Raw genomic sequence first — 21,067 nt, forward strand, 5'->3', positions numbered from 1 at the left:
AAGCAAATCGGTGAACCATCGGTCAGTCAACCTGCCGCGCCAGCCAGCGCATGGAAATGCGCTCGTATTGATTTGTTTTCACATCCGGCCCAAATGAAGCGGCCGATTCATTTTTACGCAGCGCCGTCATTCGTGCCAAGCGTTTACGGATGCACCTCAAGAGCTTCTTTGAAAGTATAAATAGACGCCAAGGCCGAGCTTTACCGTGACGATTTTCTTGTCCGCTCACACTGGCAGCGATCTATAAAAAGAATTGATGTACGTCTTTGATCATCATCAAATTGCAGAATTTGGCAAGGAGCTGATGCATTAGCAGCCTGACCGACCTGATCCGACATCCGAAAATGACCATTTTGATTCCTACAATCGACATCTTTGTATATTTCGTGGTTATGATTGGACTTTGATGTATTTTGGGACCCCAAAACATGTTTTTTTTTCTTGAAGGAACGTCTCGACAAGAATCTGTGCCATGCACCTCCGCTAGTCTAAGCGCGACATTCTGATGTCTCTTGGGTTCTGGGCAGGTTTTTGTCCATCTGAGGGCGGCGGCCATTTTGCCCACTTGCTGTCAATGACATGGCGGGTGCTCAGGGCTCAGCTGTTTTCTGAAACGGGGCCACGACTGCTTGTGACCTGAGCTCCGTCATTTTCAGTTGACGGCAAGTGGGCAAAATGGCCGCCGCCCTCAGATGGACAAAAACGGCTCCAAGTTGCTGCATAAGCTTTTAGACATCAACTCGTCTGACCTGCGCTGATGTTGAATGAAAGGGGGTCGAGTCAGGGGGGGGGGGGATTTTCAGTTTCGCGCCGACGATATACGATGTTAAAAAAGGCGAGAGGGGGCTCGTAATTTGCAAAGAGGCAGCACCATACTTTTCTTCACCGCAGCGTCCGGAAAAGGACAACCACAATCAGCAACTTGAACACCTCTCCAAAAACGGAGCTTTGCGACGGCAGAATCGAATCTACAAGTCGATTGTAGTGACCACTGACCGTATGCGAGTGTGCATACGTCCTTTTAAAAAAAAAGCCGTCTCTCACTTTCTTTTCTTAGCTCAGTTGTTTGCCTCTCGAGTGGCGGGAGTGACACACATTGACAACAATCACAAGCGCGCACGCACGCACACACGCACAGGAGCTCCGGAATAGGAACGGCTAAAAATAAGCCGCATGCTTTGACTGGGCTCTGACCAATCAGGACCCCCGCCACCCGCAGGCCAGTAAACCGAACCGGAGCCCCCCCCAGACCTCTTCTGGATGAGCGCATGGAGCATGATCGCAGGGCTGCGGAATGACGAGCTCCAGGGGCGGGCGGGTGTCGGGGGGAGGGGGGGGCGCCGTCTATATAAAGCCGCCAGTCGTCCGTCCGGTCACTTGAGTCAAAAGGCGTGGAGAGGCGAGCCGCGGCCTGTTCCCGGGGGGGCCACACTGCACAGGACAAGGAACGACTTGGACGAGAGCGCGCCGACCCCATCCAGGAGAAAGCCGCCGTCGGGCATCCGTCGAAGGTCGCCGATAACTCTTCTCGAATCCAGCGAAGCCGGCGCGCGCTCCGCCATTTGACCGGCGCTCCAAAAAAGCCAGCGGGACCGGCGCCATGAGCAACAACTACGGCGAGGAGCCGCAGTACTACCAGGCCGCCGACTTTGCCGGGGGCGAGGAGGAGGACGAGGTGCCCGCCACGGAGAAGGACCTGGCCGAGGACGCGCCCTGGAAGAAGATCCAGCAGAACACCTTCACCCGCTGGTGCAACGAGCACCTCAAGTGCGTCAACAAGACCATCGGCGACCTGCAGCGGGACTTCAGCGACGGCCTGAAGCTCATCTGGCTGCTGGAGGTCCTCAGCCAGAAGAAGATGTACCGCAAGTACCACAGCAGGCCCAACTTCCGCCAGATGAAGCTGGAGAACGTCTCGGTGGCGCTGGAGTTCCTGGACCGGGAGCGCATCAAGCTGGTGTCCATTGGTGAGTGGCTTTTCTACCGGGAGCGGTCGGCGGAAGCTTTGAACGGCGAGGCGGGGGTGGGGGGGGGGGGGGGTTTCAAAGGCGGCGGCGGCACACTGGGCTCAACACTTGGCCTCATGGAAGTCTGCTGCCCACTCACCGAGGCGCTGCTAATGAGCGCCATGCCGCTTTACGCCCCTCGCGACGGCTCCAACCGGCCCGAATGGCGGCAGCGAGGTCAGAGGGCGTGGCCACTTGCCGGCTGCCAACTGGACAGCCAGCCCCGGGCATATTTTTACCTCCTAGATGTACGTAGCGGAGACGCTTCGAAGATTTTATCGTTCGTAGATGGCTCCGGACACGTCGGGCCACACAACAAGCGGGCCGGCGCGTTTGACGGAGAGTTTGAGCGCCGCCCCACCGCGCCGCTCAAACTGCGACACGTCGGCCCTTGAGGACGGCGGGCTTGACAGAAAGCAGCCGCCGCCTCGCCGACCGCCTCAAATCACTCATGGGGCGGAAGAGGGCCGAGCTTGTGCGAGGTGACGGCCCTCAAAACGCAGCGCGCGTGTGAGGTGAAGCGATGAAAAGCGTCTGCCGGGACCAAAACGGAGCGCTGGGCCTGTCCGCCGAGCGGGCCCGTCTCCAAGTCTTTGATTGATGGGGGCCTGGCGCTGCCACTCCGGGAGCTGACTGAAATCCAAGCGCTATTTATGCTGCGGCCAGAGAGATCCACTCGCACGGCTCCTCAGCTGTCGCCGTCTTCACTGGAGCATTGTGGGCCCCCACGAAGGATTGTTCGGGCCCCAACCCCCCCGTGGCAGACAGCTGTCCGCAAGAAAGGGGTCGGGGGTCCGCGCATTCGATCGCCGTCCCCTCGGCACTTGTTTAGGTCCCTTCTCAGAATAGCTCTTCAATCTCGTCTCGAACATTTTTCAGCTAGCGCCGAAAATTAACGCTAGCGCCGAGCCGCGACGTCTCCTCGGTCTCTCTCCGGCAAGAAAAAAAACAAATGGCCGCTCTTCTTGTCTCTGACCCCAGACAGCAAAGCCATCGTGGACGGCAACCTGAAGCTGATCCTGGGTCTGATCTGGACCCTGATCCTGCACTACTCCATCTCCATGCCCATGTGGGACGACGAGGACGACGAGGAGACCAAGAAGCTGACGCCCAAGCAGCGTCTGCTGGGCTGGATCCAGAACAAAGTGCCGCAGCTGCCCATCAACAACTTCAACCGCGACTGGCGGGACGGCAAAGCCCTCGGAGCCCTGGTGGACAACTGCGCCCCGGGTGAGACGCCGCGCAAAAATGGCCCCCACTTTGCCCGCGAAAGGGGAGGGCGCAACCGGCGCCGCCGAGTCGGCGAGCGGGCCGAGTCGTCGCCGGGTGCGCTTGTTTGCTCTGTGTTGGGAGCCCAGATTGGCTTGACGAGCAACCTTACGCAAGATGGCGGCGTCGAGTTGCGCGACAACATGAATTGCGCACGGACAGTCCCCGTTGATCAAACGCGAAAACACTGGGGGTGGGGGGGGTCGCCATTCCCGCCGTTTCATCAACTTCTTTCCAGTGGCTTGATCTTTTTTCCGATTCTCCGTGACTTTGCAGCACAAGCGTGATGCGCAAATCGTAATGTTGAGGCCACGTGACAAAACAGCGGCACCCGCCCCAGTCCCTTTGGAGAGATTTACGGGTATTTTATTGCGGGTTGGATTGACACCTTGAACCAGGCCGCATGTCGTGTCGAAGCGGCTCCCTCCCGCGTTCCAAAAACACGGCCGATCGCTCGACCGAAGTCTCCGACGCTCGTCGGCCTGGATGCGTCCGGTCCAGGATGGCTCCAAAGTGAGCCAAAATGGCCCCCGTTTCCAAATGGCACCGTATGAGCGGATTTTGAGATGGGGCCCGGGCCCCCGGGTTGGCTATCGCAGCCGTTAGCCGGCAAAGGCCTGCGCCGCAATGGACGAGGCTTGGCCGGACCTGGCCTTCTGGCCACTCTTTTTGCTTTCCCGCGGCGGCAAGGCGTGTCACGAGAGACGTCTGTGGGCCAGTGGCGTCCGTCTCTGGAGAGCGAGGCTCACTCAAGGCTGGGTGACGTGTGGAGCAGCTGCCCCGCAACCACTGAAGCCGTCGACCGTCCCGAGGCGCGAGCCGGCCTCTCTTGCATTCCCTTCGCCTCTGCCGCTACGACCACCAGCCCAAATTTGGCCAACAAACCTTGTCCTCCTCCTCCTCCTCGTCGACGCTTGGCCACGCGTCAAAAGTGATATGTCACGGGGAGGAGCGCAACAGTCGCCCGCCGTTCCGAGTCATTGCCGCTGACCGCCGCTGGTTAGCGTGCCCCCATAGAAAATGCCTTTTGGATTTTGATGAATGCAATCGACACGTTGAAATGGTTGCCTCGTTAAATCCTTGACTCATACCGCCATCCGAACCCAATCGTCACGCCTCTGAATTGAAGCGCACTGATGACAATTCTATTTCAAAAGCGTTTTCGCGGTCCGCGTTTCAAATGTGTCGAACGGACTTCCACGGGGAGCGGCACGCCCCAGAAAACACCAATCTTTGAGTCGTGGTCTTTTCACCTGTCGGGGTCTTTCAAAGCGGAGTGGGAGTACCTCGCCCCCCCCCCCCCCCCCATCCCGCCCGGCTGAAGACGCGGCGGCTTGTTTACGTGTGTTTAGAGGCGCCGCAACACTGCCCATACAAGGCCGCCTCGTTCTCGCCGTCTGGCTCGGGGACGACGCGTCGCAGCTCTGTTTTATGTTTGCACTTGGCGCTGACAAACATCTTCAACCACCCGTGGCCGGATAAAATCGATCTTGTACATTTAAAAGGCCGGCCGGGGTGGCGCGCCCGGTGGATTTGGAGACGTTTGCGCAGGCTCTTCCAATGGCTTCCGCGCAGGCCTCGCCGCTCAACTCGGCGCCGCTGCGTTTCTAATAATCGGATTACAGCGTTGTGAGCTTACAATCGGCCCCGCCCGTCGTCAAGAACAAATCCAATTGAGCTATTTCGTATGCTGGCCCCAGCGCGTTTGTTTGAGTTGAAGAGCCGGGAGACGGCGGCACCGTTGCGGCCTCGGTAAGGTCGCGGGACCTTGTCGCCGGAGGGGGGCGGCGCCAGGGCCGTTCTCATGGCTTGTTTGCGTTTGTCTAGGTTTGTGTCCCGATTGGGCCGAGTGGGACCCCAACCAGCCCGTGGAGAATGCCCGCGAAGCCATGCAGCAGGCCGACGATTGGCTGGGTGTGCCTCAGGTAAGGTGGGAGGGACTTTCATTGAACTGGCCGAGCGCGTCGCGTCTCTTGACGTTCCCACACGAGACATTTGATTTCATGGGCACGCAGGGGCGGACGATTCTTTTCCACGCTTTGAGAGTTACTCGTCCAGCGTGCGCTCCAACACTGAGCTCACAAAGAGCAAAGGAACAAATGTGACATTTGTTCTTCCCAATTCCCAACAAGCAAGAGCCTGCAAATTTGTGCCCGTTGACAGTAAAAGCGCTGGCTTCAAAAAAGGACTGGATGTCCGGGGAGGGGGTGTCTGTTGGGTGCGCCGGTGATAAGGAGACGCGGGGGAGGTCTGCCCAAGTATAAATCTGGCGGAAGCCAAGCATCCTTAACCCTGCAGGAGCGGCCTTAAATATAACCGGCTGGGGTCCCGGCTTCGGACCAGCAAATGGGGGGAAAAGGACAAGAAGAAGAGGCGGCGATGCTAATGGATATGTTTATGGAGCGGGGAATCCCGTTGCGCCGCGGCTAGGAGAGGGGGGGCGGCCGGCCCTGGCTCCAAATATAGCTTTGCTCAAGCGCAGTCGCGCCTCGCCACCTTAGGTGATCGCACCGGAGGAGATCGTGGATCCGGACGTGGACGAGCACTCGGTGATGACCTACCTGTCGCAGTTCCCCAAAGCCAAGCTCAAGCCGGGAGCCCCTCTCAGACCCAAACAGCTCTTCCCCGACAAAGCCAAAGCCTACGGACCAGGTGGGGCCGGCGCGCTCCCTTCGGAAGCATCCCCGCCGCCAAAGCCGCCCAAAATCGACGATCGCTTTTGTTTCCGCCGCAGGCATCGAGCCCCGCGGCAACAAGGTGCTTCACCCCGCCGTGTTCACCGTGGAGACGGCGGAAGCCGGCAGCGGCGAGGTCCTGGTCTACGTGGAGGATCCCGAGGGACACAAAGAAGAGGTAGGCGGGGCGAGCGCCCGGGCCGGCCGGGATCTCCCCTCATGCCTCTGCCCCCTTTGCCGCAGGCCAAGGTGAAAGCCAACAAGGACAAAAACAGAACCTACACCGTCACTTACGTTCCAAAGGTCGAGGGTCTCCACAAGGTGAGACCAAGCGGTCGCGGCGGCCGGCCGGCGTGTGAGGAATTGCTTTCTTATGCTCCTTTTCTTTTTCAATTGTCAGGTCAAGGTGCTCTTTGCAGGTCAGGACATTGACAAGAGCCCCTATGCGGTCAACGTGGCCAAGGACATGGGCGACCCCACCAAAGTCCACGCCAGGGGACCCGGCCTGGAGCGCACTGGCAACGTGGCCAACAAAGCCACCTACTTTGACATTTACACGGCCGGTGAGAACATGCCGACGGGAGCCCCAGGAACGGCGCGGACCAAATGAGCCGTCCTTTGCTCCGTCGAATATCGTCGCCGACCGAGCGTTCTTCCCGTCCACCAGGCGCCGGCAACGGCGACGTCAGCGTGGTGATCGTCGATCCTCTGGGGAGGAAAGACACGGTGGAGATCATTCTGGAGAACAAGGGCGACAGCGTGTTCCGATGCACCTACCGCCCCGTGGTGGAGGGTCCTCACGCCATCCACGTGCTGTTCGGGGGCCAGGAGATTCCAAAGAGCCCCTTCCCCGTCAACATCGCCGAAGGTGAGCCGGGCCACCCCGTTTCTTGTCCTGGCGCGGAGGTAAAGCCCCCCGACGTGTCGCGGCCTCCCACCCGAGGACGCGTAACCCTTGTCGTGTGTCATTTCTAGCGCCTCCCGTCGCTCCTTCCGCGGGGGCCCCGTTGCAGATAATCCCTCAGTCGGTGCTCGCGCCTCCCGCAACAAAGGGGGCCCCGCCCAAAAAACCCGTCCGCCCAAGTTAGTACGTCCCGCGGCCACCGGCCTCCGCCCGCTGCTTAGCCATGGCCCCCGACCGCCCGCACGCTCGCACGCCCATTGCTCTTAGGCCACGCGCTAGGATGGGGGTGCACCATGCGGGTGGGCCCGCCGGCTTAGCTTGAGAGTTGCGCTTCAAAGAGGGCGCGGACATGCAACTTTCCTTGGCGTCCCAGCGGCCTTCTTTTGGCATCCGTGTCCACTGGGCTCCGCTCTGGCTTGCCCCGTTTGCTTTCGGCGCATCCGTCGGCATCGTGTCGGAAGCCCGCCGAGGTTTGCGTCTGTCGGACCGCCCGGTTGCCGACGTGCGACTGCTCGCTATGTCTTGGCCGGTGTTCTCGGTCAAGTCTCTCCCTGAGAAAAGACTTTGTCCTTGCCGTTCCTTTCAGCCATCAATGCAAACGCCTGCAGGGCCACGGGCAGAGGCCTTCAGCCCAAGGGCGTGAGAGTCAAGGAGGTCGCCGACTTCAAAGTTTTCACCAAGGGCGCTGGCAGCGGAACGCTCAACGTCTCGGTCAAAGGACCCTGTGAGTCCGACGGTCCCGCCGTCTTGGCTTTCTTCCCTTTCACCTCGTTTGGCTGAGAATCCACACGGCCTGGTTTCTCTCCCAGCCGGAGCGCAGGAGCAAGTGAAGGTGCGAGACGCCGGCAACGGCGTTTACGACTGCGAGTATTACCCCCTCAAGCCGGGGAAATACACAGTGGTCATCACCTGGGGAGGCCAGCCCATCCCGCGCAGGTCAGAGCCCACCGCCTCGCAAACGACGCCGGTGGGACGGTCTGGCGAACGCGCTTGTACGCTTGCTTGGTGTCCGCAGCCCCTTCGAAGTGGAGGTGGGAGCCCAGGCGGGTTTCCAGAAGGTGAGGGCCTGGGGTCCCGGCCTGAGGACCGGCATGGTGGGAAAATCGGCCGACTTTGTGGTGGAGGCCATCGGCGCCGACGTCGGCACGCTCGGTGAGTCAAAAGGGCCATCTCCACCACCTTTGCGCTCAGCCCCCCAGACCGACCCCCCTGACCAAAAGCTGCGATCGCTCGGCGGCACAAACGGCAATTAAGCTGCCGTCTGTCTTTGCAAAGGCTTCTCCATCGAAGGCCCCTCCCAGGCGAAGATCGAATGCGACGACAAGGGCGACGGCTCCTGCGACGTCCGCTACTGGCCGACCGAAGCCGGCGACTACGCCGTCCACGTCATTTGCGACGACGAGGACATCAAGGACAGCCCCTTCATGGCTCACATCCTGCCCGCCGCCAATGACGCCTTCCCCGAGAAGGTCGCCGCTCGCGCCTAACCCGCACGTGAGCGCACGCGCGCCGGCCGCCCACGTCAACATCTACCTTGAAATGTTCAGGTGAAGGCCTACGGACCGGGCCTGCAGCCCACCGGCGTTACGGTGAACAAAGCCACCGAATTCACCATCGATGCCCGCGCGGCCGGGAAGGGTCCGCTCACCGTCTACGCACAGGTAGAGGGAGACGACGAGTCTTTTGGAGATTTTGCTGCTGTATACCGTTTGCCAGCCCCGGGTTGACGCGCATTTGCGCCTTCTCAGGATGCCGAAGGCTGCGCCATCAACATCCAAATCGCCGACAAGGGCGACGGCACGTACCTGTGCAAGTACACACCGACCAAGGCCATCAAACACACCGTCATCATTGCCTGGAGCGGCGTAAACGTTCCCAACAGCCCCTTCAGGGTAAGAATTCGCTTTCGGAATTTGCCGGTCACGATATCTGGAAAACGACGCTGACGCAAAGGGATCGACGGGCTTTGGACAGCCCTCTTTTGTATGAGCGACGTCCCATCGCAAATGCTAAGCGGGCGCCCTTTGGCCGCTCAAGTGCAGCGTGATGTTGATCAGGTGCTGGTCGGAGAGGGTTGCCATCCCGACAAGGTCAAGGTCTACGGGCCCGGGGTGGAGAAGACGGGCCTCAAGGCCAACGAGCCCACATACTTCACCGTGGACTGCGGCCAGGCCGGTCAAGGTGAGAGGCTGCGAGGGAGGGGGGGGGGGGGCTTTGATTGATGGCCTGCGATTGGGAGCGTCCCGGCTGAACTCTGCTGCGCACCGTTAGGCGACATCAGCATCGGAATCAAGTGCGCCCCGGGGGTGGTCGGCCCCGCCGAGGCGGACGTGGACTTTGACATCATCAAGAATGACAACGACACCTTTACCGTCAAGTACACTCCCCCGGCAGCGGGGCGCTACACCATCATGGTGCTCTTTGCCGACCAGGTAGGATGATCGTCTCGTGGTGCCTGACTTCCCCCCGTCCCCCCTCCTCCCCGGTGCGCCTTTCATGCGCTCATCGTTTACCTTGTCAGGAAATTCCCATCAGTCCATTCAAAGTCAAAGTTGAGCCCTCTCACGATGCCGGCAAGGTGAGAGCCGAGGGCCCCGGACTCAACAAGACAGGTTTGTGCACTCCAGGGAAGTTCCCAAGTACGTAGTCGCGCGCCTACCGAGTGAAAGGCGGCACGGCTTGAACTGGAAAAAAAAAACAACCTCAAGCGCGTGCGTTTGATTGCAGGGGTGGAGGTGGGCATGCCAACCCACTTCACCATCTACACAAAGGGGGCGGGCAAAGCCAAGCCGGAGGTGCGCTTCGCAGCCTCGGGCCCGGGAGAGGCGGTCCGTGACTTTGAGATCATCGACAACCACGATTACTCCTACACGGTCAAATACAGCGCTCTTCAGCAGGTGCGCTCGCCGCTTGCGAGCTTCCGAGCTTCGAGTCCGTTTGCGTGGGATCAGTCAAGCGTCGCGTCTTCCTCTTTGCCGTGTCCAGGGCAAGATGGCCATCACGGTGACCTACGGTGGCGATCCCATCCCCAAGACCCCCTTCCACATCACCGTGGCCCCGCAGCTGGACATCGCCAAAGTCAAAGTGGAGGGATTAGACACCAGTAAGTGCACCTTACTCGGCCAAATTGTTGGATCGGCAAATGAACGGGAAACGGTTCACCAAGGACCCCCCGCGTCGTCCGAAATGCCGTTTCAAAGCGGCTTCCCATTCAAGCGGCGGCGTTCACACCTCGTTTTTGTTCCAGAAGTGGAAGTGGGCAGGGACCAGGAGTTCACGGTGAACGCCAAGGGTGCCGGCGGCCAGGGCGACGTCGGCGTGAAGATGACCTCGCCCAGCGGCCGACCCATCCCGTGCAAGCTGGAGTCGGACAAAGCCAAAGGCCTTCACGGCGTCAAGTACATCCCGCCCGAGGAGGGCCAGTACAAGGTGGACGTCAGCTACGACGGAAACCCCGTCATGGGAAGCCCCTTCGGGCTGGAAGCCGTCATGCCCGCCGATCCCTCCAAGGTAAATGTTCCTCAACAAGCGCTCTTGAGTCGGACTCGCCATCTCAAGATAACTCAGGTGGGACCCCACTTTGCTTTGCGTCTCAGGTGCGAGCGTTCGGCCCCGGTCTTCAGGGCGGCGTTGTGGGTAAACCGGCCCCGTTCACCATCGACACCAAAGGCGCGGGTGCCGGTGGGCTGGGCCTGACGGTGGAGGGGCCCTGCGAGGCCAAAATCGAGTGCCAGGACAACGGCGACGGCACCTGCTCGGTGGCGTACCTGCCCACCGAGGCCGGCGAGTACGCCATCAACATCCTGTTCGCCGAGCGCCACATCCCGGGCTCTCCCTTCAAGGCGGCCGTGCGGCCGGCCTTCGACCCCAGCAAGGTCACGGCCAGCGGCCCCGGTCTGGAGAGGGCCAAGGCGGGGGAGACGGCCGCCTTCGTCGTGGACTGCACGCGGGCCGGCGACGCCGAGCTCACCATCGAGATCCTATCCGAAACGGGGGCCAAGGCCGAGGTGCGCATCCTGAAAACGGCCGAGGGGACCTTCTCCGTCACCTACGTGCCGCCCTTCCACGGCGCGCACACTATCACCATCAAGTACGGAGGACACGCCGTCCCCCACTTCCCCAAGGTTCTGCAGGTGGAGCCCGCCGTGGACACCAGCGGGGTGCGCGTCTACGGGCCGGGAGTGGAGCCCAGAGGTGAAACGCTCGTCTGCTTGCCACATCCACCTGACCGCCGACGCGTCCGCGGGCGCCGAGCCATTGGCCGGACGCTAACCAAAACCGCTGCAGGGGTTTGCCCGCAAATCGTCCGCGGAGGGCTGCGGACGGCAAACGCAAAGAACAAGCCCGCGTGATTCACCGGAGTTGCTTTTGCCGGGAAAGCGTCCATTGTGCCAAATGTCTATCATGTGTCGACGGGCTTCCGCGGCAAGCCCCAAATCACCCCCAGGTGGGCTTTGTTCTCAGGCGTCCTGCGAGAAGTCACCACCCACTTCATCGTGGACGCCCGCGCTCTCAACAAGGCCGGAGGCGATCACGTGAAGGCTCGCATCGTCGGCCCTTCGGGCACCGCCACGGACGGCTACGCCACGGACAAGGGCGACGGCACCTACAGGGTGGAGTACACGCCCTTTGAGGACGGTAGGGACCCAGAATGGGCGGGGCTTTGATTCGACGGGCCGTTTTGGCACGTCACACAGAAGCGGCATGATGGAGAACCCCCGTAATCGTCGCATTGGCTCGATAGAAGCGCCCCTTCCTTTGAATCCCATCGCGTTTACTACGGGTGGACCCCGGAAGGAGGCCCGGGCCTGGCCCGCGACAACCGAGGCTCAAAAAGAAGGCGAGGCGGGTGAAATAAGATGACAAACAGGTGTCGGCACGGCGCAAAGTCAGCCCGAGCGATTTGGGGAGGATATAAATACGCAATGACGCCAGGGCCGGCAGCCGGGCGGGCTGGGATGTATTAATAGTTTGCTCCGGAACGCAAGCTCTTAAGCGGGCGGTGCGCGCAGCCGCCGCACAGTAGGAGCGTGACCAGGGCTACAAATGTCTTCCACACCCAACACGGCATCAGACGAACAAAACTGGACTCCTTTTTTTCATTTTCTTTCCGCGCGCGCTCCGTGGTGGCGCTTTTCCAATTGGTGGTGGAAACCATGTTTGAAGCAGAAACACGAGCTGGCTTTCTTGAACAGGCACGCATCTGATCGAGGTACTCTATGACGACGCGCCCGTACCCGGGAGTCCCTTCAGGGTGTCGGTGGCGGAGGGATGCGATCCCACCCGGGTCAGGGCCTACGGACCCGGCCTGGAAGGGGGCGTCACCGACAAGCCCAACCGTTTCACCGTGGAGACCAGGTACGGAGCAAATCTCGTCTCGGTCCAGCGGGCCTCCGCATTCCGGGAGTGATTCACGCTGCTCTTTGCGTGAAGGGGCGCCGGCACCGGAGGTTTGGGCCTGACCATCGAGGGCGCGTCCGAGGCCAAAATCTCCTGCAAAGACAACAAAGACGGAAGCTGCAGCGTGGAATACGTCCCCTTCACGCCCGGCGACTACGACGTCAACATCAACTACGGCGGTCAGCCCATCCCCGGGAGTCCCTTCAAGGTTCCCGTCAAAGACCCCGTGGACGCCGGCAAGGTCAAGTGCTCCGGTCCGGGCCTGGGCTCCGGAGTCAGAGCGCACATCCCTCAAACCTTCGCGGTGGACTGCACTCGGGCCGGACAGGCCGCTCTGGATGTCAAAGTTTTCGGGCCGACGGGTAACCCGTGCCCCACGCTTCTTGGGATGATTTTTGGGCTTCACGCTGATCTCTTCTTTGTTTTCCCCCCCACTTGAAGGTACCACGGAGCCCGTGGGTGTCAAAAACAACGGCGACGGTACGCACACGGTCCACTACACTCCGGCGCAGGACGGACCGTACACCGTGGCGGTCAAGTATGCCGACCAGCAAGTCCCACACAGGTACGTCGCCGCCCAGGCCAAGGTATTCGGGTCGGTGGGCCGAGCGTCAAAGTGCAAAAATAACAGCGGGCCGCTTCTCGGCTGCGGACAGTCCGTTCAAGGTGATGTCTCAGCCCGGGCACGACGCCAGCAAGGTGCGGGCCAGCGGCCCCGGCCTGGACAGCAAAGGCGTGTCGGCCAGCCTCCCCGTGGAGTTCACCATCGACGCTCGCGACGCCGGCGAGGGCCTGCTCACCGTGCAGATTCTGGTCAGTCAGCCCCCCCCGGAGCTCTCTCTCTCTGTCTCGCCTTTGTTTGCCGCTTGGACTCCGGCACCTGACCCGCCCCCTCCTCGCGGCAGGACCCGGAGGGCAAGCCGAAGAACGCCAGCATCCAGGACAACAGGGACGGCACCTACACGGTGTCCTACGTGCCCGACTCCATCGGCCCGTACACCATCACCATCAAATACGGCGGGGATGAGATCCCGTACTCCCCCTACAGGATTCAGTCCAATCCCACGGGAGATGCCAGCAAGTGTCGCCTCACAGGTAACCTTGATACTCCTCGCACTTTGTCGAAGCGCTCGCCGTCCCGGGCGCTTTGATCTTCTCAAAATCAACCGCGATGGAGACCTGATAGTTGTGTTCTATTCCTTTTTACTTTGCAGTGTCGATCGGAGGTCACGGCGTATGTAAGTCACCTTTTTGATTTGTACCGCGCTACGGCTGGAAAGCCGTGGCGAAGGAACGCTCGCTCACCCGCACCTCCCCCGACAGCGGGCCTCCAGAAGCTGCAGACCTCGGAGGACACGGTGATCACGGTGGACGCCAAGGCCGCCGGCAAGGGCAAGGTCACGTGCAAGGTGTTGACCCCGCAAGGGATGGAGCTGGACATGGACGTGGTGGAGAACCGCGACGGGACCTTCGACATTTACTACACGGCCCCCGAGCCCGGCAAATACGTCATCACCATTCGCTTTGGGGGCCAGAACATCCCCAAGAGCCCTTTCCATGTGATGGTGGGTCCACCCAAGCTATCGGGCGCCGTTCACGCAAGCGACTTTTGCGAAGAAGTTGAAGCAAAACAAATGCCGTGACGCTTCCTTGTCGTCCGACAGGCGTCAAATGAGCCGGTCGCCCCCCGCGACACAGTGGATCCTCTCTTCAGACCCGTCAACTTCCTGGTGCCTTTCATGCCGCAGCAAGGGGAAATCTCAGGTGCCGGCGGCGAGACCAGCAAAGCGCCCGCCTGCGCCTGCGCCTGCGCCCGCACGAGCTGACCGAATCCAATCGCTCTCCTTGTCAGGTGAGGTCCGAATGCCCTCCGGCAAGACGGCCAGGCCGCATATCACGGATAACAAAGACGGCACCATCACCATCAAGTACCAACCCACCGAGAGAGGCCTGCACGAGATGGACATCAAATATGACGGCAACCACATTCCAGGTCGGCCAACGATGTTCTCGCCGAGGCCCTTTTACAAACGTCTTGTTGTCGTTTGGACTCGCGACCAATCAAAAGCGGTTTGCGTCCAACGCCGAGGATGACTCGAGATGACGTTAGCACTTTTTGCAAAGCGCTTTCTCAACTGCTCAACTTGAACGTGTTTCGAGAGCATTTCAATAAAAGTCCAAACGGCCACCGCCGTGCAACCCGGTGCTGTGCGCGGAGCAAAAAGGATTCACGCGGTCAAGCGATAGATGAATAACAGAGACGGCCGAAAGCACAAAAACAGTCACAGTGAAAATGGCGTCAAAAGCTGAAGACTGAAATTGAGTTTGAAGGATTGGTCGCCGGGGGGGGAGCGGGGGCGGCGGCCGTGTTGAATATCTTCTGCTCCTATGTGTGAATGAGATAGGAGTTTGTCACCTTAGGTGAGAGACACGCTCGGCATTCCAGAGCGACTTTTGGCTTGCCAAATGTGAACGCCGCCCTTTTGCTCGCCACAGGAAGTCCTCTGCAGTTCTTCGTGGACGCCGTGAACAGCGGAGTGGTGGCGGCCTACGGTCCCGGCCTGAGTTACGGCATGGTCAACAAAGCCGCCACCTTCACCGTGGTCACCAAGAATGCGGGACAAGGTACAAGACAAAAAAAGAAAAGAAAGTCACGAGCTGCTCCTTCACTCGATTGCGTTGCCATCACGGCCGAGTGAATTCTGAAATCCGAGTGGCATCTACTCCGGATTTTTCCACGCCAGGTGGCCTCTCCTTGGCCGTGGAGGGCCCGTCCAAGGCGGAGATCACCTGCAAGGACAACAAAGACGGCACCTGCACCGTGTCCTACCTTCCCACGGCGCCCGGAGACTACAACATCATCGTCAAGTTCGACAACAAGCACATTCCCGGCAGCCCCTTTGTGGCCAAGATCACCGGTGAGGAAGCGTCGGTCGCGGACGGGGCCAACAAAGGCGCTGACTAACACGCCACCTTTGTCCGGCGCAGGGGACGACGCCATCACCAGGACGTCCCAGCTCAACGTGGGCACGGCCGCCGACGTGTCGCTCAAGATCGCCGAAACGGACCTGAGCTCTCTCGGCGCCAGCATCCGAGCGCCTTCGGGCAACGAGGAGCCCTGCCTGCTCAAGAGGCTGCCCAACAGACATCTCGGTGAGGAAGCCGTCTGGCCCGCGCCGGGCGCCCTTCGTCGCGGGGACGATATATTTGGAAATGTGTGACACTAAAGGAGTCGCTGCCTCACCAAGCGTGAACCTCAGCCCACGCTGCTGCTTCATCGGCCATGGTTCCGTTTGAGTCTGTCCGTGGCATTGCCCGACTCGGTGTTGTTTACAATTGTACAAAACTGTGTGCCCCCCCCCCCCCTTATCGTCCCCAGGTATCTCTTTTACCCCGAAAGAGGTGGGCGAGCACGAAGTAAGCGTGAGGAAGAACGGCGTGCACGTGGCCAACAGCCCTTTCAAGATCATGGTGGGCCAGTCGGAGATCGGCGAGGCCAGCCGGGTCAAGGCTTTCGGCAAAGGCCTGGTGGAGGCGCGCACCTTCGAGATGGCCGAATTCTTTGTGGACACCAGGAACGCCGGTACGCGCCGCTCCAAAGGCCCGGCGGCCGCCAAAAGCGCCGCCAAAAACCGCCCGTTGCTCCTTTGGTGCCGTCAGGTTACGGCGGCCTGGCTCTGTCCATCGAGGGTCCCAGCAAAGTGGACATCAACTGTGAAGACATGGAGGACGGCACGTGCAGGGTCACCTACTGTCCCACCGAGCCCGGAAATTACACCGTCAACATCAAGTTTGCCGAAAAGCACATCCCAGGTACGCTATTGGCGGCACAATGCTAGCGTTTTCATAAATCGGCACCGTGCGGCAAGGGCCAAGTCGTCCGAAGCGAGCGCCTCCTTTTGCACTTTTTCCTTTGCTCCAGGAAGTCCGTTCACAGTGAAGGTGACCGGCGAGGGCAGGATGAAGGAGAGCATCACCAGAAAGAGGCAGGCCTCCTCGATCGCTTCGGTGGGAAGCACCTGCGGACTCAACCTGAAGATTCCAGGTCAGCCCGCGCGCGCGTCCAGCACGCCAAATGGCTCACGGCCTTGACAAGCGCACCTCCCAACGACTTGCAGGCCCTCAGACTACAAATTCCAAGTCCAAAGGACATTTTACCAAGCAAGCGCAAGGTGGTAAAATGCCCCAAAGCGTCCGGTTGTAGTCCCCAAATGGTGGCCCTGCAAAATGCACAGTCATTGTCAAATTTCAGTCAAAGACAAAGCGGGGACTGTAAAGCAACGAACTGGTCCCAAGGGTCTTTTCCAAATCTTCTCAAAGTCTTCTGATGGAGCATGAAGCAAAGAGCGTCTGGTGTGGTTTTCGTGCAGAGCGGAGGGCCCGCAAGCTTTTCTGACCACCGTCCCCCTCCGCTCGTAGGAAACTGGTTCCAGATGGTGTCGGCCCAGGAGAGGCTAACCCGGACCTTCACCCGCAGCAGCCACACTTACACGCGCACCGAGCGCACCGAGATCAGCAAAACCCGCGGCGGCGAGACCAAGCGCGAAGTGCGCGTGGAGGAAAGCACCCAGATGGGCGGAGGAGCGAGCCCCTTCAGAGACGTCTTTGGAGACTTCCTGGGCCGGGAGAGCCTCGGCAGCTTCGCCGGGATCGCGGCCAGACCCGAAGGTGCGCGCGCGTGGGGGTCCTCCCCCAAACGGGAAATCCGTGTCCGGGAAGAACGACGTACGCGGCGACGGTGGCGCGGATGAAAAAGCAGCCCCGGATTCTGGCAAAAAGCGAGTCGGCTTGACGATGACCCGACTGAGAAATGGCATCTAACCCGTTGCCTTGTGGCTCCTCAGCGGGCGAGCTGGGCTCCCAGGCCATGACGGCCCAGGTGACCAGCCCCGGGGGGAAGACGGTGGACGCCGACATCATGGACGGAGGAAACAGCACCTACAGCGTGCGCTTCGTCCCCCAGGAGATGGGGCCGCACACCGTCAACGTCAAGTACCGAGGCCAGCACGTCCCCGGGAGCCCCTTCCAGTTCACCGTGGGGCCCATGGGCGAGGGCGGCCCGCACAAGGTCCGCGCGGGGGGTCCCGGCCTGGAGAGAGGCGTGGCCGCCGCACCTTGTAAGTACTTTTCAGCTCGTCTACGCTGAGAGCGCCTTCGTCGTAGCCGCTGCGTCGCGGACCCGCTCGCGGGAGGTGAAAAGCAAAGCCGGCAGATCGACGGAGGGGGGGGGTCGCTTTTCTTATGAAATCATCATCACGCTCTCGCTGCCAAGACATGAAGAATCCCAGTAGAGGGTTTTTACTTTTCACTTTATTCTTTTTTTTTTTAATCACCAAACCAGAAATTTTGCTCGCACAAAAGTTGGCTAGCTAACATGCTAACATGTGAAACGCAACCAGAGTTCGCTAGCAGCCAAATCTGAATTTCAGTCTTTTTAGTTTTTACTTCACACGTATAGGAGTAAATCTAAAAAGGAAAAAAAGGAGAAGTAAAAACGAAAATGTGCTCGCTCAACGCTTCGTAAGGGGATTGGCTTCAGTCATGCGTCAAACAAACAGCGGTGCAGCAACACACATAAACATTGTTGTTGTTGTTTTTTTTTAAATTCTCTTCCTCTCTCTTTGCAGCTGAATTTAGCATCTGGACCAGAGAGGCCGGTGCCGGGGGGCTGTCGATTGCGGTGGAGGGGCCCAGCAAGGCGGAAATCTCCTTCGAGGACAGAAAGGACGGCTCCTGCGGCGTCTCCTACATCGTGAAAGAACCCGGTCCGTCCTAGTTGTCCTTGTTTTTTGTTTTCGTATTTCCACCCAAGCGTGTCCCTCCGCCCCCGTTTCGGCTGTCGTGTCCCGTCCCCCCCGCTCCATCGCTCCATTTTGCGTGGCGCTGACAACTAATAAGCCATGTGTTCCCCCAGGTGACTACGAGGTGTCCATTAAGTTCAACAACGAGCACATCCCCGACAGCCCCTTCATGGTTCCCATCGCAACGCTGTCCGACGAAGCCCGCAGGCTCACCTTCACAAGCCTGCAGGTGAGAGCCAAAGGCCGCTTCTCCTGCCCCCGGCGCGCTCGCCAAGCACGCAGTGAGCCAGGGGCACGCCAGGAAGCTGGCCGCCGCTAAAGGTCGGGATTAACTGTCCCTCGCCGGGCGCTATGCGCGGACCGTCGGCTCGTCGAGGTCGACGGGGGCAACCACGCAAACCGGGGTGAGCCCCGGCGCGTTTCATTCGCAACCCCGGGCCGAGGACACCCGCTGCGCGGCGCGCGGGCCGAGAGAGGAAAAACAAGGCGGACCCGTACGTTCTGCTTCTTTTGTGGAGAACATCTTGATCTGAGACGCTGCCGCGATACGGACTTTAACCGTGTCTGGCCGCTCGTCCGCCGCTAGTCCGCAAACGCGCTTGACGCCTCGCTATCAACTGTGACCTTTGGTGCCCGGCGCGCCCGACTGCTGCATCTATTCTGGTCCGCCCCCCTTTTCTTTTTTTAGGAGAAGGATTTGAAGGTAAACCAAGAAGCCTCCTTCCTGGTGCAGCGCAACGGCACCCGCGGCCTGGTGGACGCCAAAGTGCACACCCCCTCCGGCTGCTCCGAGGAGTGTTATGTCACCGAGCTGGATGGCGGTAAGCCCCATTGCCCCCCCCTCTAACACTTGCCGACATCTACAGACAAGCCGATTGTATTTCTTGTCCCTCCAAGTTGAGGTTTGCCGTCGGAGTGACAGAAGTTCACTCAATATGTTTAGCTAAAGCGCGCGCGGCGGCCGTTAGCTCGGTGCTAAGAGCAAAGTTGAACCGCGGCTGAAATGAGCGCGGCTGCGACCGTGATTCGAGACTAGCGGCGCGAGCGGGAAACAAGCCCGCGGCGGCGGCGGCGCTGTTTCTGACGCCGGCGCTTCTTTCAGACAAGACGGCCGTGCGCTTCATCCCCCGCGAGAACGGCGTTCACTCCATCGACGTCAAGTTCAACGGCTGCCACATTCCCGGCAGCCCCTTCAACGTGCGGGTGGGAGACCCCGGACTGGTCGGAGACCCGGGCATGGTGGCGGCGCACGGCCCCGGCCTGCTGGGCGGCAACACAGGTGGGCGTCCACGCCGCCGAGCGCCGCGCGGCCGCACCCTCTGACGGGCCGGCCGGCTCTCTCGCCGTAGGCGCGCCCGCCGACTTTGTGGTCAACACGTGCAACGCCGGCCCCGGGACGCTGTCGGTGAACATCGACGGGCCGTCCAAGGTCAAGATGGACTGCTGCGAGTGTCCTGAAGGCTACAAAGTCACCTACGTGCCCATGGCGCCCGGCAACTACCTCATCGCCATCAAGTACGGCGGCCCGCAGCACATCGTGGGAAGCCCCTTCAAGGCCAAAGTCACGGGTCAGTCAGCGCTTCCGCCGCCGTTCCGCCATCACCGGAGCGCTTCCGCGAGCGGCCGCGCTGACCTTTTGATGACCCCTCGTCCGTCTCGCAGGCGCCCGCCTGTCGGGCGGCCACAGCCTCCACGAGAGCTCGTCGGTGCTGGTGGAAACGGTGACCAAATCGTCCCAATTCGGCGCCTCGGCCGCCGCGTCCAAGCTGACCTCGGACGCCGGCAAGGTGGTCTGCCGCGGGACGGGCCTGAGCAAGGCCGCCGTGGGACAGAAAAACAATTTCACAGTCGACTGCGGCAAAGCAGGTGACTCCGAGTGTGTGTGTGTGTGTGCGTGTTGTTCATTTGGCCAAAGCGGCCGTCTGCTCCAGATGGAAGTTTATTGCGCGCATTCTTAGCGAAGCGCACACACGCAGGCCGCCGCCCTGCGAGGCGGCAGATGCTCCCACTCGTCCTTCGCCAACACCCCCCCCAGCAAATTTGCTCTCGTCGGCGCCCGTCCTTCAGCGTCCTTTTCCTCCACCGGTTTCTTGCCGCGCTCCCTTCTGTTGACGGACGTTCGAGTTCAGAGAGGAGAGTCGATCCCGCGAGAGGTCACGAGCGAGCCGACCTTGGGAGAGGGAGTGGCGGAATGGGCGAGATCGCTCTTGAACAGACCCCAGCTGACTTTTCCCGCCTTTTTTGTCACCCGCGGCCGCGCCGGTCGAAGCTTTTCGCGATGGATTCGCGTCGCGATCGTCCCGCTGAACAAATCCCTGGTCGCTTTTGTGTGCGCAGGCAGCAACATGCTGATGGTGGGCGTGCACGGACCTCAGGCTCCGTGCGAGGAGGTGTACGTCAAGCACGTGGGCAACAAACTCTACAACGTCACCTACACTGTCAAGGACAAGGGGAGCTACACCGTCATCGTCAAATGGGGAGACGACAACGTTCCCGGCAGCCCTTACAAAGTGGCCGTGGTGTAAAAAGCCAAGCGGCAACCGGCAAATCTCTTGATCGGCGACGACCCCCACCCACCGCATCACTTTGGGCGCCTCCGCTTTGGACTGACCACCACTGACTGCACTGTAGCTCACGGCGGTTTCGTGTGTGTGTGTGTGTGTGTGTGTGCGTGTGCCAAAATGCGTGTGAAATCCCGGGCGGCGCATTTCCCGATAAGCGTAGCAACGGCAAGGCGACAAAGTGTGCTTTCGGATTGGGAGCGACGTTGCGTCGCGCAAGCGTCAACATGTCAACGGGGTTTTGTTTTTGTTGTTCTCTTAACCTATTTTTGCAGACCGAATAAAGATTTCAACGACAAATTTAACCCGATTCCAAACGGATTTGATTGCAAATACTCACTCAAGGTTTTGGTGCTGATGCAGTGATGCCAATTAGCCCCCCCCCCAAAAAAGACAACAGTTGGGAGCAGGGGTGTCACGTTGCGAGGTGGTGGTGGACCCCAAAAAGCAG

The 21,067-nt window shown here is 60.3% G+C and overlaps 1 protein-coding gene across 2 annotated transcripts; it reads left to right on the forward strand.

Annotated features, from left to right (window-relative positions):
* The first annotated feature begins 1,388 nt into the window (after nt 1–1,388).
* LOC127597989 (filamin-C-like) lies at nt 1,389–20,921 on the forward strand. Of its 2 annotated transcripts, XM_052061439.1 has the most exons (47): nt 1,389–1,967; nt 2,988–3,236; nt 5,103–5,200; nt 5,777–5,927; nt 6,010–6,128; nt 6,194–6,271; nt 6,351–6,513; nt 6,618–6,818; nt 6,926–7,033; nt 7,441–7,578; nt 7,664–7,790; nt 7,870–8,006; nt 8,130–8,323; nt 8,402–8,515; nt 8,603–8,746; nt 8,912–9,035; nt 9,126–9,286; nt 9,376–9,466; nt 9,582–9,751; nt 9,840–9,957; nt 10,102–10,364; nt 10,451–11,048; nt 11,319–11,492; nt 12,050–12,212; nt 12,288–12,616; nt 12,696–12,819; nt 12,911–13,067; nt 13,160–13,349; nt 13,469–13,492; nt 13,578–13,819; nt 13,919–14,018; nt 14,107–14,247; nt 14,751–14,879; nt 14,999–15,172; nt 15,243–15,407; nt 15,634–15,837; nt 15,915–16,067; nt 16,177–16,299; nt 16,674–16,922; nt 17,099–17,371; nt 17,882–18,019; nt 18,169–18,284; nt 18,744–18,876; nt 19,158–19,334; nt 19,405–19,623; nt 19,718–19,921; nt 20,393–20,921. In XM_052061439.1, the coding sequence occupies exons 1-47, from the start codon at nt 1,601–1,603 to the stop codon at nt 20,578–20,580; spliced, it is 8,202 nt and encodes a 2,733-aa protein (XP_051917399.1). In that variant the 5' UTR covers nt 1,389–1,600; the 3' UTR covers nt 20,581–20,921. The 2 variants fall into 2 exon arrangements, with proteins under 2 accessions (XP_051917399.1, XP_051917400.1); XM_052061440.1 differs by lacking the exon at nt 6,926–7,033.
* Nucleotides 20,922–21,067: the final 146 nt, after the last annotated feature.

The sequence above is a fragment of the Hippocampus zosterae genome, chromosome 3, assembly GCF_025434085.1.
Source record: "Hippocampus zosterae strain Florida chromosome 3, ASM2543408v3, whole genome shotgun sequence".
Taxonomy (NCBI): domain Eukaryota; kingdom Metazoa; phylum Chordata; class Actinopteri; order Syngnathiformes; family Syngnathidae; genus Hippocampus; species Hippocampus zosterae.